Source organism: Candoia aspera, chromosome 2, assembly GCF_035149785.1.
Source record: "Candoia aspera isolate rCanAsp1 chromosome 2, rCanAsp1.hap2, whole genome shotgun sequence".
NCBI lineage: Eukaryota > Metazoa > Chordata > Lepidosauria > Squamata > Boidae > Candoia > Candoia aspera.
The window spans coordinates 130,556,016-130,574,775 of NC_086154.1; the positions used below are offsets into that span (position 1 = coordinate 130,556,016).

General features: G+C 39.3%; 3 protein-coding genes across 3 annotated transcripts in view; 2 read left to right on the forward strand and 1 right to left on the reverse strand.

Moving 5' to 3' along the window:
- The window catches only part of SCN8A (sodium voltage-gated channel alpha subunit 8), an 86,836-nt gene extending 80,452 nt beyond the window's left edge, over positions 1-6,384 (forward strand). The window contains exons 23-26 of the mRNA XM_063293609.1: positions 55-192; positions 1,156-1,260; positions 2,846-3,116; positions 3,973-6,384. Coding sequence (XP_063149679.1) covers positions 55-192; positions 1,156-1,260; positions 2,846-3,116; positions 3,973-5,117 — 1,659 coding nt within the window. The 3' untranslated portion in view covers positions 5,118-6,384. The remainder of the gene's footprint in view (positions 1-54; positions 193-1,155; positions 1,261-2,845; positions 3,117-3,972) is intronic.
- The window catches only part of ATF1 (activating transcription factor 1), a 364,083-nt gene that overhangs the window by 85,840 nt on the left and 259,483 nt on the right, over positions 1-18,760 (reverse strand). The window lies entirely within an intron of this gene.
- The window catches only part of TMT1A (thiol methyltransferase 1A), a 3,003-nt gene continuing 2,210 nt past the window's right edge, over positions 17,968-18,760 (forward strand). Inside the window, exon 1 of the mRNA XM_063293608.1 lies at positions 17,968-18,562. Within this exon, the coding sequence (XP_063149678.1) occupies positions 18,071-18,562 (492 nt within the window). The 5' untranslated portion in view covers positions 17,968-18,070. The remainder of the gene's footprint in view (positions 18,563-18,760) is intronic.

The window sequence follows — 18,760 nt, forward strand, 5'->3', positions numbered from 1 at the left end:
ACATGTCGGTGGTGTGTGTGTGTGTGTATGTAATTATTTCGTCTTTGCTCATAGCAAGAAGAGCAGCCCAAGTATGAGGACAACATCTACATGTATATCTACTTTGTCATCTTCATCATCTTTGGATCCTTCTTCACCTTGAATCTCTTCATTGGTGTTATTATTGACAACTTCAATCAGCAAAAGAAAAAGATAGGTCAACTTTTCAGATTTTCTAGCACATACAGGGAAGAATGAGAAGAGAGGAAAATACCCCCTATCTAGGATGCCTACTGAATTATCAACTAATAACCTCTGGACTCTCCCAAATCTTGCTGCTAAACCAAAATTTAAATGGTTAAAGGCAGATTCACACATGCAAGTCAGCCATTGGAACTGCGCTGTAGGTTGAGTCATGGCAACTGGATGTCTTTCTTTTTGGTTGAAAGGTTTCGCTGCTTGTCCAAGCAGCTCCTTCAGTTTGGTCCCAGACTGAAGAAGCTGCTTGGACAAGCAGTGAAACGTTTCAGCCAAAAAGAAGGACATTCAGTTGCCATGACTCAACCTACAGACAAGTCCACCTGGATGACTGAGACTCTTCATCGACACCGGAACTGCAGTTATCATGAGATGACATTAATGAGTGAAAGAGGCATTATAGACTAAATATAAAAGCTAAATCTTAGTATCGCTTCATATAAGTGTTTTCATTTTGACTTCTTCAGCCATGCCCCATAGAAAGTTAACCAGTAAACACACAACAGATTTACTTCACACAAATGATTTGCTGTTCGATAAGTCTCTCATGCCTTTTCATTTCAAACAGTGACTGCATTACAATTTAAACTTCTGAACTGAACCTTTGCTCTACAGCAGCCTTCCCTAAACTGATGCGTCGGATTACATCTCCTCACATTCTCAGGCATCATCACCATTAGCTCTGTGGCTGATGAGAATTGTAGTTTGTGATCTGGTGGGCACTAGATTGACTTAGACGTTCCTACAGCAGAACTAAATAGAAACTAACTCTGTGAGACAATTATTTCTAGAGATGGTACAGTTTGTTTGCCACACAGAGTATTGAGAAAAGCCTGCCCATTTCAGATGCACCATAATCTTCAAGCAAAGTTGAATGGATTGTAACCAGCTTCTTCTTCTTCCCCCCTCCCCCTTTACTTTGGAGGTCAGGATATCTTTATGACAGAAGAACAGAAGAAATACTACAATGCCATGAAAAAATTAGGCTCCAAAAAACCTCAAAAGCCAATTCCCAGGCCTCTGGTAAGTTTTTCAATTTTTTTCCAGCATGTTATTCCTTATATATTCTAGTGACTCTTCCCTCCCTCCCCCACCCCCAAGTATATTGAGAATATTTAGGAATGGAAAGGAGAGCCATTATAATTTCTAATGGATAAAAATATAAATTGGGAGATTTCTGTTTCAAATTTCCACATTAGACAGTCTTGAGAAACCCACAAATCTTTAGCCCCCACTTCATCACCCCACTACTGGGACAACTGTACTGTCTTCCAGAGTTGTAAGATTAATGCATAAGGAAAAAAGCTCTGAACACTTGAAAAACTCTGAGCTCAGTCTACAGTCCTGAAAGAGCTAATGCCAGATGAGAAGCCCCTTCTGGCAAAGTGCCATTGCAGGATCCTTCTCCCTAAGTCAGGGCCCCACTTCCACACACACAGACACCCAGCCAGCTGTGACCTTAGCTGGCAACAGCAGGCATTTTGACTTCCCTGTAGCACTCGTGGGATCCTTCAGGGCAGGGTAAGAAAATCAAAACGAAGCCTCATGTCCCATCCATGCTTACCTTAAGCCCCTACCCAAGGGATCAAATGGGAGAACCAGGTCACTGAAATAGCTGGCTGTGCTTCAGGCCTCTTAACCCAGGGGGAGAACCATTCTCTGCTTTGGAGACCTCTGTGAGTGGGGCTGTGTCACCCAGGGATTGGGGCTGCCCTAATATACCTAAACAGGGCTAGTGCTTCTGTCCTTTCTTCTGACTTGGGGAATGGGGGTGGGAGGTTTATTTTTTGCTTAGCCTGTTGTGAGGCTTGCACTACAGGCATCATGGGTTTCCCTCTCCAAAAAGACAGGAGACCTGCTGCCAGTTTCAGTCCACAGTACTTCCAACATTTTGTAAAGTGGAGAGAGGGAGTTGCACAGGGTAAAGGAAAGAGGGTTCAAGAGTATTGTGTGACATTGGGCTATAGGGTAACCCCCCCTCCCAGCTTAGACAATAGTAGGTGCCTGAAGATCTGAGTGCTGCCCCTTGTCCTAAAAGCTGAATATTATATTTTTATCAATTGTTTAGACTTACTGTTCTAACTGCAAATTGCTATGAGATTTTTTAAAATGGGAAACAGTACGTAAATGTTTCAGATAAGTGAAATAGACTCTTCTGGGATAAATATTATCTTGAAGCAGAATAAAGGAACCATCTTATTGTTTACTGCTAAATTAATTACTTACTTTGGCTTTTGAAAAACAACAACTGGATTTCCCTAGAATCTCCTTAAGTTATCCTACCTGATATTTGCTTTGCAGTAAATAGTGCTGAACAAAGGCAAAATTATGACAATTTAAAGGAGAAAATAAGGCTGAATGCAAAGTTAATCAAACTGTAGCCCTATATGTACTTACATGCAACTAAGCTTCATTGAATACCACGCTAAGTCAACATTCATTTTTCTCTCACATAACTTACATTTTTCCAGCTGCCTTTAAGCATTTCTGTAGAATGGGATAAAGAAATCTCTACTACTGTCTTATAAAAGCTTTAATTGGGTACTACCAAAGGTACCCTAGTCATTTGGCAATGCTGATGTGCATGTTTTCTTACTGTGTATAATAGAACAAAATCCAAGGCGCTGTCTTTGACCTTGTCACCCAGCAAGCATTTGATATAATAATAATGCTACTCATCTGTCTCAACATGGTGACTATGATGGTTGAAACGGACACACAAAGCAAGCAGATGGAGGACATCCTCTACTGGATCAATTTTGTCTTTGTTATCTTTTTCACTTGCGAGTGTGTGCTTAAAATGTTTGCCTTACGTCACTACTATTTCACTATTGGATGGAATATTTTTGATTTTGTGGTTGTGATACTCTCTATTGTGGGTGAGTATATATACATATTTTCATGATATGTATCTAGCCCAATAATCAATGTGCCTGGAAGAATGGAAAATTCTAATGTGAAATTGCAAACATCACAGTGAAAAGCTGAACTTGCAATGCTAAAACAGAGGCTCATTAAGGGTTGGAATGTTGGATCTTCATATCTTTAATCAGTTCTTTTAAAGTCATCTCTCTTTAAGAGCTAATTTGAGATTGCCTCTTAAAATTGCTATTTGCGTAGAATGACTAAATTTATTAATTGAGGAGCAATGGAGAAATGCTTGGAATATATTAAAGTCCATTGATTCTCATCTGATACCAGACTCAATTCAAGGTACCGATACTGACCTTTAAAGTCTTGAATGGGCTGAGCCCGGCATAATTCAAATACCAACTTTTCATATGAACTAGCTTGATACAGTGGGATCTTCCTTGTATGTGCTTTCTGTGTGTAACAGGGTAAGTGGTCATGCAGAGAGGGTGTTTCAGCAGTGGTTACCAAAGTGGTGCAGGTTCCTCCCTTGCTCTTTTCTTTTTTGCCATTTAAGAATTTAACTGACCATTGGGCATTTTTATGGATTTCTATTGCTTGTGGTATCCACCAAATAGGAGGTGTTGATGTCAATTTTTACTATGCTGTTTGAGTTGTGTTTGTTTTGAATATACAGTATTGGGCTTTAATTATTGCTCAAAGAACCTAAAGCTCAGGAGATGGCCACTTTTGAAGAAAGCTGTGATTTTCTTAGTCTTGTGTAATGTCTCTAAGTATGCCCATTATTGACATGCTTCTGAAGAAAGAACATGAGATGACATGAAACAATTGTAACTCTCTTTTCTCCCCTCAATCCTTTTAAAGGTATGTTTTTGGCAGAAATCATAGAGAAATATTTTGTGTCACCAACTCTCTTCAGAGTCATCCGCCTGGCCCGTATTGGTCGGATCCTGCGCCTGATCAAAGGAGCTAAAGGGATCCGCACCTTGCTTTTTGCCTTAATGATGTCTTTGCCTGCCTTGTTCAACATTGGCCTCCTGCTCTTTCTTGTTATGTTCATCTTTTCCATCTTTGGAATGTCAAACTTTGCTTATGTCAAACATGAGGCTGGTATTGATGACATGTTCAACTTTGAGACTTTTGGCAACAGCATGATATGCTTATTCCAGATCACTACCTCAGCTGGATGGGATGGGTTGCTCTTACCCATCCTCAACCGTCCTCCAGACTGTGATTTGGAAAAGGAACATCCTGGGAGTGGCTTCAAAGGTGACTGCGGGAATCCTTCCGTAGGGATTTTTTTCTTTGTTAGCTATATCATCATCTCCTTTCTGATTGTGGTAAATATGTACATTGCCATCATTCTAGAGAACTTCAGTGTGGCTACAGAGGAAAGTGCTGATCCACTGAGTGAAGATGACTTTGAAACCTTCTATGAGATCTGGGAGAAGTTTGATCCTGATGCCACACAGTTTATTGAATATTGCAAGTTAGCAGACTTTGCAGATGCTTTGGAGCATCCTCTTCGTGTTCCTAAGCCCAACACCATTGAACTCATTGCCATGGATTTGCCGATGGTCAGCGGGGACAGAATCCATTGTCTGGACATCCTCTTTGCCTTTACCAAACGTGTATTGGGTGACAGTGGTGAACTAGACATCCTGAGACAGCAAATGGAAGAGAGATTTGTGGCTTCTAATCCTTCCAAAGTGTCTTATGAGCCCATCACAACCACGTTACGGCGTAAACAGGAGGAGGTCTCTGCAGTGGTCATCCAGAGGGCTTACCGGGCCCGTTTAGCGAGGAGGGGGTTTATCTACCGAAAAAATGTTTCCAGTAAAATAGAAAATGGAGGGACAAATAGGGAGAAAAAAGAAGGTACTCCATCCACAGCATCCCTCCCATCCTACGACAGCGTAACTAAGCCTGAGAAAGAGAAACAGCAGGCCGAAGAAGGGAGACGAGAAAGAGCAAAAAGGCAAAAAGACGTCAGGGAATCCAAATGCTGAGATGATCTATAATTATAATAATAACTGTAGGAAACTCGTGAGCAGAAAAGATTGTTTACAAACTTCCTGATAAAATATATATCAATAGCGAACAGCTGTGGAGAAACTTTAAAGATCTTATACCAAACATAGTCTGCTTACTGTGTGACCATGTTGCATCTCAAAGCAGTGATCTACCACCTGTTTAATGGACCCATCTAGACCAATATATTTAAAAAACCAGGAAACAATGCAGAGGAGAAAAAGGATTTTATACAGTTTGGGCAGGTGGATACTGCATGTTCCACATCAGTCAATGCAACTTAGGACAAAAAAGCAAAACAAAACACACACACACAAACAAGAAAAAAAAAATCTGCTGCTCAAGGATTCATATTTTTTTCCAAAGCAGCAAAAATTGATTTTATTTTTTTCATTTTATTGAAAGGCAACCTGGAAAAATATAACTTACAAAGGTTGATTTGTTCATGCAAAACTAGATTTTCGTACTTGACATTTAGTTTAAGCAACAAAACAACAAAAAGAAGGGAAAAAAACAAGTAGAGCAACAACAAAAAGCTGAAATGAAATGACACATATTTAGCCCATATCATTTAATCATCACAGTTTCCTTAGTACTTATTATCTGCATACTTTTTTATTCTATGGGCTTCACCATGGTTTGTGAGAGATGGGGGTAATCAGGTATTTTCAGTTTGCCAAACTCGCTCAGGCTGATTCCAAAAATAAATTAAATAAAATTGTGCTCGTTTCAATGCATAGAAATGATTTGCATGATGGCATGCTGTGATCAGGAATCATGCATGAGGAATCATAAAACCACAAGGCACTCAATATGCTGTCCAGGCCGTGTGTTAAGCCATATGTTTGAAGCACTCCACCGACTGCGGCAGACTGTATTTGGAGAGTTACTCTTAGCTTAACTATGCTCTTCACCTAGTTACCAAGTGTTAACCGTGCCGTGTATCCTCCCATGAGAGGAGACAAGTGAAACCAACCAAGGAGTTTATCTCTATGTTTAATAAGCTTCATGCAGCCAACTTATTTTGCACTTTTTAAAAGTAACTCCCCAAATCAACCCCAAAATGCTGCTCTAAAACCCTTCCAATTCAGGAAGAGGTTCTAGTACAATCTCACTATCTGGAACATTAGGGCTTCGAGAAAACTCACCGAGGAGTTCTGCATCCTGCAATATTTACAGTTCAGCATCCATTATGCCATACGCACTTTTTTTCTGTTAGAAATAAGCACTATAGAAAACAACGTATTATCTCTCAAAGATACACTTTTGAGCAGTTATGTAAAGCGACCTTATTGCAGGCAGGCTTATGATAGGGGAGTTTACCGCATCGTGTGCCATATTTACCGGCAAACTGTTGCACCCTTTTGCGGCGCTATGTGAGAAATAAGCTGGGCGCAAGCTGATGTGTTCTTCCGTTGACAGATTTCCTGCAGCTGCATGGTTTTATCTGATTCTCTGAGCTGCATTTTTCCCCTAAGGATAGCAAACCAAAAATAGTTTAAATAACTATGAAAATAGTTTAAATACCTATGAATAGATAACATCCTACTTTTGATGCGCAAAGTAGCAGTGTGACATGGGTGCAGCACGGAGAGGAAAAGTGTCATATTTGACATGTGCCTTCACCAGTTTCACATTTCATCCCATATTGTTGTATGGTGGTAATTTTAATGGTCCTGCAAATTCAGGGAGGGATGAAGAGCTACCTCTCAACTAGTCTTAACTCTAAATTGATGGGAATTCTAAAGGGAGGGGAACTAACATTTACGTTTCTAAGTAATACTTTGGCATCTTTCTTCTTTTTTTTTAAGTGTCCATTATGTCCCCCTTTAACAAATCAATCCTCACAATAATTCATCTTTTAAGGGCACAGATTTATGGAATTGCACTTGGGTCAATGTTGGCATTGCACTATGGTCAAGATTGTTCAACCATACAGCTTTAAAAAAAATTGCAGGAGGCTGTAAAGAAATACGCTGAATTTCTGGGACCTAGTGAAAGAAAGACGCTGTTTGAATGTGGACCAAAACCATTTTATCTATAAAAGGGCAAAAACTATTTTTTAAAAAAAGGTTTAAAATATTCCAAAATCAAAAGAAAACAAAGGAAGTTAGCAAAGCCTTTTAGTTAGTGGCAGATGCTTGATGTGTAGGATTTTGCAACTTAGATGCCTATTCCAAGGTTAATCAGAAAGTAAGTAAGCCATTTGATAGATATCTGTGCCAAGTTGGGCTTTTTAAAATGCATAATCTAGCTACCATGACATCAGCGGAATAATTCTGCTGTACCAGATACCACAAAGAGCAAAACCTTTCTTTCTTGTTAGATCTTATCCCACCTACTCATAAAATATGTATGATAAAATTACATGCATTTGTACAGGCAACATTGTAAACAGCACAACAACAAGAGCTGAAAAGTGTGACTGGACTTTTTAAGACAATAATATAAATACTGTAATATATCATTTTATTTTATTGGCATGCCTTTTTGTACATGACAAAGGACTACAAAAAATTAAATAGAATGGCTTCTGGCTTACGCCACTGTCCATATTTAATTTTCTATCTCTCTAAAAAATACTTTTTTTTTCTTTGTCCACTTTTCAGATGATGTCAATTTCAGTACATCCCTACAGAGGAAAAATATCCTCTCAAAAGATGTAGAGCAAAGCTTTATTGCAAAACTGTATTTACAACAACAAAACTATTTAGATTGTATTTTGGTTCTGAGGTGCAATATATTTTGACCACTTCTATGCAAGATTTGGCTAAACGTCATACTTATTCTTCAGCTGCACTACTGTTCCCTATGGAAAGCTTGGCACATGTAGTGTTTGTGCTATCAAATTTTATTAAGCAAGTTTTAGTAGAAATGCCCTGCAATCTCTATTTATATTTGCTCATTATTTAACAATACTTGAATTTTCTTATATTACTCTAGCTTTGCTTAAGAAAAAAAGCTATTATGAAAAAGCTTCAAAACTGTGAACTATGTCCTACTAAAATTAATAACTTTTTCTAATTTCTGCACAATGTTTCTTCAAGTTTCATTTGTTTTATATTTCTTTAACCAGTTGTCCCAATTAACCAGACTTCACTGATACTAGGAGCTTCACTCTGGTATTTTTATATATCAGCATTACGTAACAACATTTTGGAAATCTTGTTTAAAAATGAATCATCATATAATGGTCTCTTGAGATATATAAAGATTGAGATTATATAAAGATATACCTGAACATTTTTTTTAAATGGCAAAAGAGAAAGGAACTTATTTCAGTAAAATTAGCCAGTGTTTTTTAGAAAAACTTGTCCAAACTAGGAATCAGTCAGAGAAATCTCAAACGTACTGAGAAACATTTGAAAATGTAAATTTAATTTTAAGACAATTTTTTAAAGACAATTCCACTGTTTTACTCCACCCACCTATCCCATGGCCAGAAATGGTCAAAACAGTTTTGCTAAAAATTAATTTTAATAAAAATATTATATTTAGTTCAGTTTTTTATAAATTCATTTCCTTTTTTTGAATTGAAATAGTAAGAATAATCTCTTTTCTGGGCTATCCTAGTGAACGAACGATGTGTGGAAAGGAACTTGAAAAAAAGATATGGGAGATAGTCAATGACAACTGAAGTGAATGAGCATTCATAGTTAAATAATTTGACATATCTTAAATTTGTTTAGTTAACTGTCAGTTACCAGCAGAATAAAAGAGGCCAAATACAACAGTCATAATGCCAAAACTAGAGAAAGGGGAAAGTTAAACAAAATACAGTAAAGCAGTATAAAATATAAGACAAAATAGAAATTGAATAAAACTGGAGTATAGTAGAATAAAAGAGCAGGGGGGACCTTCATAATGTCATGACTCCAAAATTAGGACATTTTATGGCTTCTTATAGAAATCACTGTAGATGGAAACTATCCCTACTGGTGGTGGTGGCGGCAGCGTTCCAGTCTGTAAGCGGGAAACAGACTATTATTTGACATAAATCTTTTGAGCAGGATTACGCTTTTTCCCAGCTCCTGCCCCTTCAACCTCCACCCCAGAACAGGAAAAGATATGGCTAATAAAATACAATACACTTCACTTTTACAGTAAACCTAGGGAAAAAACGTATTTTCAACGCTATAATTCTGGTCATGTCCTTTAAAGAATCATATGCCTAAAATATTTTTAAACATTAATTATTTCATGGGACTCATGGTGGTTTAAGAGCTACGACTGTTTGGATTGTTTATGTGATGACATCGATAATTCAATAACACCGAATTATCCACAGCTAACTTTGGTGTGTATAAATTATTAATGAAACCAAACAAAGCAAATGCAAAACAAGGCTTTGTATAAAGGGGAGAGAACTCTAGAATATAAAGTATCTGATGGGTGAGGGGCTCATCAATGGTTGAATATGTTCCCATATTTATTGGTGGATTTTGTTCAAGAATAAATGCATTTTTGATACTTGGCTATCGAAGAGGGAGGATGCAATAATAGACCGAGTCCACATGTCACACTTGCCTAGGTTGACAATTAGATGAGAAATGTGCCTATTCACGCTTGCAGACTTCTTTGGTAAGTGGCAGAGCTGGCAAGCCATCTATCTTTGGTAGCTAAGAACTGGGCACGTTGTTAAAACACAGAACATAAACAGCCAGAAGAACAGCCATAGCTTAATTCTCTGGTTAGTAGGCATCAGTAAAAGAAATCTGACTCCAATTCAAATAATTATACCACTCACCAGATTAGCAATTTCCCAATGAATCAATTTTCCTTAGCTTAGATAGCAAACAAAAAACAAAAAAGGGGGGGTATTCTCCTACATACGGGAAATTACATTGAACTGTTTTTAGTTTACAGTACTGTTCTCTTTTTTATGTTTTGTAAAGGTATAAAATAATGTAGCCTATATCATCTTGCACTTGGTCTTCCTGTTTGAACTTTCTGATAAAGAGTAAACACATAGGAATCATAACACTGAATTAATCCTGAGGCAGTTATTGGAGTTTCCACAAATCTGTCTGGGTTTTTAACTTGTTTTAAGTATTATTATAAGAGTAGGTAACCAACCAGCGCAGAAGATCTGAATGAGTTGTATGTATGCAGAAGGTCCTGGTTCAATTCTTGGTTCAATTAAAGAGGATGTATTGTATTTTAATTTTTTAGCTTTATTGTAAACCGCCCAGAGTCCCTCTTTCAAGGGGAGATGGGCGGTGGCAAACTTAGATAAATAAACAAACAAATAAATAAAATGTATAGAAGATTATGGGAAGGACCCTCTTCTGCCTGAGACCTTGGGAAAGGTGCTGCCAATCAAAGTAAATAATACTAGCTTAGATGGACAAATAAGGATCTTCCTAATTATTACTTGGTTTAGAAAGTTATTCCAATTGTTAACCAATAAAACATCACATATTTGAAAAGCTATGTAGCCCCATACACCAAAGAACCCAAAATAAATATTTCCAGTTTTATTTTACTGGTTTTATTTTATTGGTTTGATCTTTGTGATAGTTCACTTTGTAAGATTTAAAAAGGGTCTTTGATGTTAACTGTAAAAAAATAATAACATAGAAGCAGATGTTAGGAATAAGCCAGTAAGACTAAGAATTTATATTGAGTTCTCTTTTTTTCCAGTGGATATTATGGGCAATTATTGGGCATTTAGAAATGGCCAGATCAAATTGACTATAGTTTTTGACTATAATGCTTTGATGAAAAACTAATGGAAACTATTGCTAAGTTATTATCCTACAAACCTTTATGGTCTTGAAGCTTCAAAATGCAAGAGAGGAAATGCAAGGACTAGAAAGACTGGGGAAAATTGGAAAACAAAGGACTGAACTTTGTTACTCAGCTACAACTTCCCTGTCATACAGGGTACATTCAGGTATAATGAACTGGGCCAGACTTGGCCCAGTGAGAATATTTCCTTGGGCTGAGTTTTTGATGTATAATATTGATTGTCTCTTGGGAACCAGTATTTGGCAACAGAGTAAATATATATATGGATGGCCTCCTATGCATCTGGGGGGGCACACTGTTTTTCATGGTACAAAGTGTTTTCAAGGCGTACATACCTATGTTTGAAAAATCAATGTATGTGGTTCCTGGGTTTGCATATATTTTCCTTCCAATGCTTTGGTGTTGATGTGGCTTTGAAGCATTCCCCGTGATGGTCAGGAATGAAAAAACTGTTATCTGAAAGTCCACAATCACACATACCACCACCACCCTGGCACGGATGGGAATGAAGAGAGTAGTACCAAGCTGGTTTTTGTTTAGGAAAAGGTTTTTAGCAGGAAGGGCTTAAATACTACATCGATGAAGATCATAAGAAAATTAGCCTAAAGGACTATCTGGTCTCTCATGACATTAAGAACCTCAGTTTCATGCATTAGCGTGTAAATGCCGTTATCTGCTAAGACAGGTAAGCTCTTGCAATCACACCCCCACAAGAAAGCCAGTGTTCTTTCACAACGTAACAATCACTCTTTCACATCTAGAAGGTTCTCAGGTTGATACTGCACTTACCTGGGCACAGGAAATGGTTAGTTTTGCAGTATTCTCTTTGTTTCATGCCTTTTTCTCCTTTCACTGACTTTTGTGTACGAGTAGCACTCTCTCCAGAAACAGTATGTGCTAGGGCGTTAACTGTGTGTGTGTGTGTGTGTGTGTGTGTCAGTGGACACCCAGACCTCAACTTGCGCAGTTCTGAATCCATCCAGTGACTGGCAGCAGTGTGCCTACATCTTGTACTTAAATGGTTCCAATCAGCTTTTTCTTTAAAGCTCTCCATTTGAAGGGCTGAGATGAGACACCCTTGCTTTACGCACTTGCTTTGCTAGAAATTAAGAGCAAAAGAAAACTAGGTATTATGTTTTTAATAAGTCTCCCAAGGGAGGCTGTTCTTGGACCCCTTGCTCTCTGTGGACACTTGTGTTAAGTGGCCAGACAAGAAAATTTCTTCTGTGCTGCTTCTCCTAGGTGGAGATCATCTCTGTCAGCAGGCAAATCTGGATGCTGTGTTGCTGCAGTGCCTATTTTGTCATCAGTCCTTTAGCTGGGAATCAAACTGTGGAAAGAATTGCATGAGACTTATGTAAGTTGTCCCTCTGAGAGGAATACAACCGTGCAACAACTTTTTCTGCATATAATTACTTTTGTGTGTATCTCTATAAAGTTGCTGAGAACTGACATTTGCTTTGAAACAGGCCCGCTTTGTAGGAAAGGGTAGCACACAACGTCTGTAGAACTCTTTCTCCCTTTCCTACTATGACCTGTTCTATTTCTTTTACCCCATTCTTTCCAGAGTTCACCATTACACCTACAATAGGCATTTCACAGAAACAGAATGCAAGAACTGTGTCTGTGAAAGGAGCGCTGAGTAAATGGTCTGTTAACGCCCCTTGCAGGAAGGAATCAGTATGCACTGGACATTGCAGGAGGTGCACGAAGAGCAAAATAAGCACTGTTTCCAAGTTTGCCAGGACTACCATGGTCCCCATTTAGGAAGAATAGCGCACACACAGAACCGTTTTAAAAGGGCAGTTATTCAATATTAACAGTATACTCAGCCACTCTCCAGAATACAAAGTATTGTTTTTAAAGAGTTTCTATTTACCAGTGAAAAAGAGTTTTTCAATTTAATATTGGTGTTAGACTAGAGTGGAACATTTTGATGGAGAGAAATTCAGGACAAAGTTCATACAGATTTCCATGTCTATTAGAACTGTGTCACATTAAATACGCATCTACCCAAAAGTTTCTCATACGTTGCATGTTGCATTTATATAGGGAGGTGTGTGTGTATCTGTATGTGGGCGTGTGTGGGGAAGAGAAAATGAGAGAGCTAGAGGGCATGTTGAGAGAGTGATTTTGTAAAAGAATGTGAGAACGCCTTTTTCAGGTATTAGAATTTGATATTCCCTAACAGAACTCTAGTGATTTCTGTTTTCAGCTTTGTGTGAGTGAGTGACTGAATGATAGATTGATCTTGGGCAAATTACCTAACCTCTCTGCGTGCCTCAGTTTTACCCATCTGTAAAACGGGTAATTACCTACCTCACAGGGATGTTGTGAGGCTCAATTTAATTCACATCTGTTCAAATGCTTTTCTGAGGTTCACATTGAAAGTGTGTTCTAGATGTGTATGTAACAGAACCATGGACTAAGGGAAAAATATAATAAGATGGTGTCATTAATGCTGCTAAAATCTCCATGAAAGCTTTTTCCCCCCAACAGATATCAGGGCAAATACTTTTTTTTTCTTTTGCTGCATACTGCTTGTTACCCCATCTCACTAATGTGTTTACTGCCCACATCTTTAAACCCCAGCCTGTAGGTTTGCTTGGTTTAAGATAACAACAGCGAATGAGAGAACGGTATTTGGGGGAAGGGAGAAGCAGGGGGAAAAAATAACATGCATTTTAAAAGTAACAAAATAGGTTGAAAGAACATCATCTGACTTATCTGATTTCCTTTGTACTGTACATCTTTTTACTTTGGAATTTGCAATAAAAAGGTATGTCCATCTTGTTTTACCCTCTTCTCTTGGATTAAATGTATTCCCTCCCTCTGACTGGCAGCCAACACTATTCCTGTTGACTGTGATGACTGGGGTACCTGTAGCTAAGAGGTAAACAAGGCTGGTTCCAGATTCACATTACAGTAGCCCCACTTCAGTGTCATTGGTTTCCAGCGGAATGATGTCAGTGGTAACAAAGTAAACTTAATCTGATCTGGAGGACTTTGTTCTGTCAACAGATCCAGCTCTAGCCACTTAACCAGAACATTAGGCCTCTGCATGGATGTCAAACACACACGTTGAAATCTGAACATAAAAGATAATGCATACATTAAATAAACTGTGCCTTATTTATTTTCTTCCTATTGATTTCAATGAGAAGAGAAAATTTAAAGGAAAATAGTTGGTTAAAAAACTAATTATATTCCTGCCCTGGTCATTAGACATAGCAGTAGTTGCAATGCGAATTCCCACTTCCCTTCCCTATATTTAGTTGTTACTGTTCCAGACTGCCTATTGTGGTTCTCCAGGTGATTTATAAGCCAAATCAAAGGAAATAAAATTGTTTAAGGTTGTTTTAATCATTTTCACATTTATTTCAGTAGGTCTTAGAACAACTAACTCAATTTAGATTCATCCCAAAGTTTGTTATTTTAAGGCTACTGTGCTTATTTTTTTAAAAAAATTAAACATACTTCTTATAACAAGGTGGCCTGATGACAAAAATACTAGACTGTATGATTATGAAAACATAGCTTCCGTTCCTCTCTGACAGTGATTTCCAAACTATGTACATTAATACGCTAGAAGAATATGCACATAGCAGCAGCAGCCAGAATGAAACACTGCCAGGAAATCCACTTCAGGATGAATGCCTCTTCACTGAGGATTATGGGCCATTATCTGCCATGCGGATCCAGCATAGGTTGGCAGACCTTTCCAGTCTCGGACTGAGAGAGAGTAACTGGCCCAAAGTCACCCACCCAGCTTCTGTGCTTAAAGGAGGACTAGTCCTCCTGCTCCTGGACCTTAACCACTCTCATAACATACGCATATACAGATGTACGTGTGTGTGTGTGTGTGTGTGTTTTAATCCAGGAAAACAATGTCCAAGTATTAAATAGTTCTGGAAGCAGTGGCCTGTGAACCATCCATAGATCATTCAGAAAATAGAGGCAAACAAATACAGCTATGTCATGGTTGTCCTACAATAGACAAGGTGAGGCAATCCAAATCAGATGCCACCTTCCAGTCTTCTACTAAATAACATCTGGTAGGGCACCAAACAGCATTTGGAACTGCTCTGGTGCTGATTTTCTTGGGTCATGTCTGATATCATTCCTCACTGAAGTATCTAGAATTTACATCCTCAATTACAAAAATACAACTATTGTTTTATGTGCTTCTCCTCTATGACTCCCCTTTCCATTTTAATTTCACAACAACCTTCTGAGCTAGATATGGCTGAGCAAGACAATCATCCCAAGTCACCTCATGGACTTTAATATCAAGACTGTGGTAGCACCTTTTTTGACCAACTGACATACCCAGAAAGATTTCAGCCAACCTCCAAAGGCCTCAACACACACAATAGGTTTTTAGTACAATTATTAATTGAGAAGGTACTTATAATCTGTCCCACATGTAACCTGCATCTGCATATCCAACTTCTCTTCCCCTCCCCTTCCCCTCTCACCCAATTTAAATGCTACATCAGTCTAGTCACTCCGCGCATCTGATGAAGTGCACTGCACCTGATGAACGCTTATATCTTTTAATAAAATGTGTCATTTGGAAAAGGTGCTACCGGATTCCTGATTTTTTGCCACAATAGAGTAGCACAGTTCTCTGCCTACAATGTCTAATGGAGTCTGTGGTTGAGTGGAGATTTAAGCATGGGTTTCCTTTCCTGCTCCATGAAATGATACCACTGCACTGTTCCTGCCCTCCCATTACCTTTAACTTCTTGCCAAAAATACAAGTATCATTATGCCACAGATTTGTCTATAACCCCAGGATGATACTTCTCCCATGTGTGTGTGTGAGAGAGAGAGTGTATGTAAGAGCCAATTGTGTGATGCATCTGCAAAAAAACCAAATGCAATCCTAGGCTGCATCAACAGAAGTATAATACCAAGAGAACTCATTGTTCCTTTCTATTCTGCATTGATCAAATTGCATCTTGAATATTGTGTCTGGTTCTGGGCCTCATATTTTAGGGAGGATGATTGACAAACTGGAGTGTATCCAGACACAAGCAACCAAGAAAAAATTTATGAGGAATAGTTGGAGGCATTGGGCATGTTTCATTTGGAGAAGTCTGTGCAGAGACATGATACCTGTCCTCAAGGATCTAAAGGGCTGTCACATAGACAGTAGGGTAGAAGTGTTCAGAACTGTTCCAGAAGGAACAGAAACAGACCTGGAAACAATAATTTATAAAGAAGCAGATTCAGGGCTGACATTAGGAAAAACATCCTAATGGTAAAAAGCTGTTCAGCAATGAAATAAACTGCCTAGGGTCATGCTGAACAGACCAAATGGCCCTCTGTCATGAATGGAATGGGAGTGGCTTTCTGCATAGGGCAGGGGATTGCCTAGGTCAGGGTTTCTCAACCTTGGCAGCTTGAAGATGTGTGGACTTCAACTCCCAGAATTCTCCAGCCAGCCATGATTCTCCAGCAAGCCATTTCTCCACTCAACATCCCCTTGGCATAGATTATATTGAGATGGTGACTAGCTCAAGACATTTTGTGTGTCTGCGGAGACATGGCAGGCCAACCCTCTGATATCTACATCGAGGATAGTCCTACATGGAGTACCCGACCCTCTTCTGCAGGCCTTGAGACCCCCTTTGACCAGCAGCCTCCACAATAGCATGGATCATCTGAGGGATGGCAGAGCTACCAAGGAAACAAGAGCACCTCTCTGGCTTCACCCAACAGCTTCTTCTACTTGGTGAATCAGCTGGGAGCACAGCACCTGATCTGTGGGGTGGGAGAGCTACCTATTAGAGCAGGAGAGTCTGTGGGGTTAGTTGCCTCTCTGGGGTGGCAGATGAACCTAGTGAAGCAGAGACGCTTTCCTGCTTCCCTGGGTAGTCCCACAGCATGGGATTGTAGCAGCTGACCCACATATGATGGGTCTCCCCCTTTCTGTCACCCTTCTCCCCCAGATGCCAGGACTGGATGGAGGAAGGGGAAGCATGTCATCAAGCCCAACATTATTGGAGAAAAGAGCATTGAACTTGGAAGGATGTGGAATGCAAAATGCTTTAGACAATTAAAAAACAATCACATGGTGTCTCCACAAGGATGGATCACATGATGTGTCTACCTTTAACTGCCATAGATTTATTTTTAATGACATTTATATCCTTCTTCAGTCAGAACTGATTATTGGTGGATGACTGGTCACAGACTTGTCTATATGTACTTGCTTGATGAAGACAATCAGTTCATTGTCGAAACGTTTCATTTTTGTATGTTATTTCTAACTGGGTGGTACCTTAAAAAAAAACCTATTTTAGTGTGACTGAAAATGGTGAGTAGATTCAAATAAATTTGCTGCTTCTCACAACAGGTTTATCCAAAACTCAACTCATTAATTACCTTGCATTTACAAATATTTAATGAACATCCCCCCACCCCCCAAAAAATCTTGCTCCTGGTAGTGTCCTTTAGATTTATTTGTTTGTTTTCTTGGTTTTGCTTTTGAATTTTCCTTTGTAAAGCAAAGAAGCATTTAAAAAAAAAAATCCTTATGAACCTCTTTCAGATTTGCCCCTTTTTCAGGTTTGTCCTTTATTTTTTCTAAGAAAATACGGTCACTACTTTTGGGCACAGCTCCAGCTTCATTAATCCTGAAATGACTTTCATACTATTTCACCTGTCAGGGGTTTCTCAAAAAAATCCTACAGTAAGAATTTGGAGAGGCTATTGATGTTAAAGATACCTAGTTTCTTTTCATAAAAGTTTAATTCCTGAGATTTCCTCAGAAACGTTAATATTAAAGAAAAATATGAAAAATGCCTGTTGTGAATTTGCCTCAACACCTGGCAACACTATAGTATAAACTATCTGAGGGCAATGCATTACCTGACCATGCTGAAAACAGGCTGCATTAGAAGCCAAATTCAAATGTGGTGAATTACCTTTCACAACTCCCACCGGGTCTTTTTTTCAACAAGTGACTAAAAAAGTCGCTGTTGCTTTAAGGGAGAGCTGGAAAGGGCGCTAACCGGAGAACTGGCTGTGGGCAGCTTGCTTAGGAAACGTCACGAGGGGAGCGGCGACTATCGCGCGGCAGCCAAGGCAAGAACTTGAGGAAGTGACGCGGGTTCGCTGCAACGCTATTCAAGAAGTTGTCTTGAATAACTTCTGTCCCAGTCCAGTGACGATGCTGGTTCGTATCTTGCAACTGTGTGTGCAACTTCTTGCGCTGCCCATCTACGTGGCTTCCTACCTTGGCTTATGGGATCCGATTTGTAAAAAAACTTTCCCATATTTCATGAAGACGTTCACTAAAATCTATAACGAAAGACAACACAAGGTAAAGGAGTCGCTGTTCAAGAACATGGGAGACTTCGCCGACTCCTCAGGAAAGCTCCGCCTGCTAGAGATTGGCGTAGGCTCAGGAGCCAACTTCCAGTTTTATCCGCCAGACACTCGCGTAACCTGCGTGGACTACAATCCCAACTTTAAAAACGTCCTCCTGGAGAGCATGGCGAAGAACGCGCACCTCCACTTTGAGAACTTCGTCGTAGCCTCCGCCGAGGACCTCTCCTTAGTACCTGACAGCTCAGTAGAGGTGGTGGTTGGCACGCTGCTGCTTTGCTCGGTGAACAACGTCAAGGCTGTCTTAAAGGAAGTTCTGAGGGTGCTCAGACCAGTAAGTCGAAGGGTGGAGATGGGGGGATAAGTTCTGGGGCTGTGCATGCTTTGAAAATGACTGGGGAAAGGGCTTTAGGTCTCAGAACAACAGCACCTCTGCGCCATTCTTTACACCTCTTCTCAGAGGTGACCTTAAGTAATGAGATTCTTCCTTAAAGCGACCATGCCTTTTTTAGGCTCACGCCTCCATGCATTT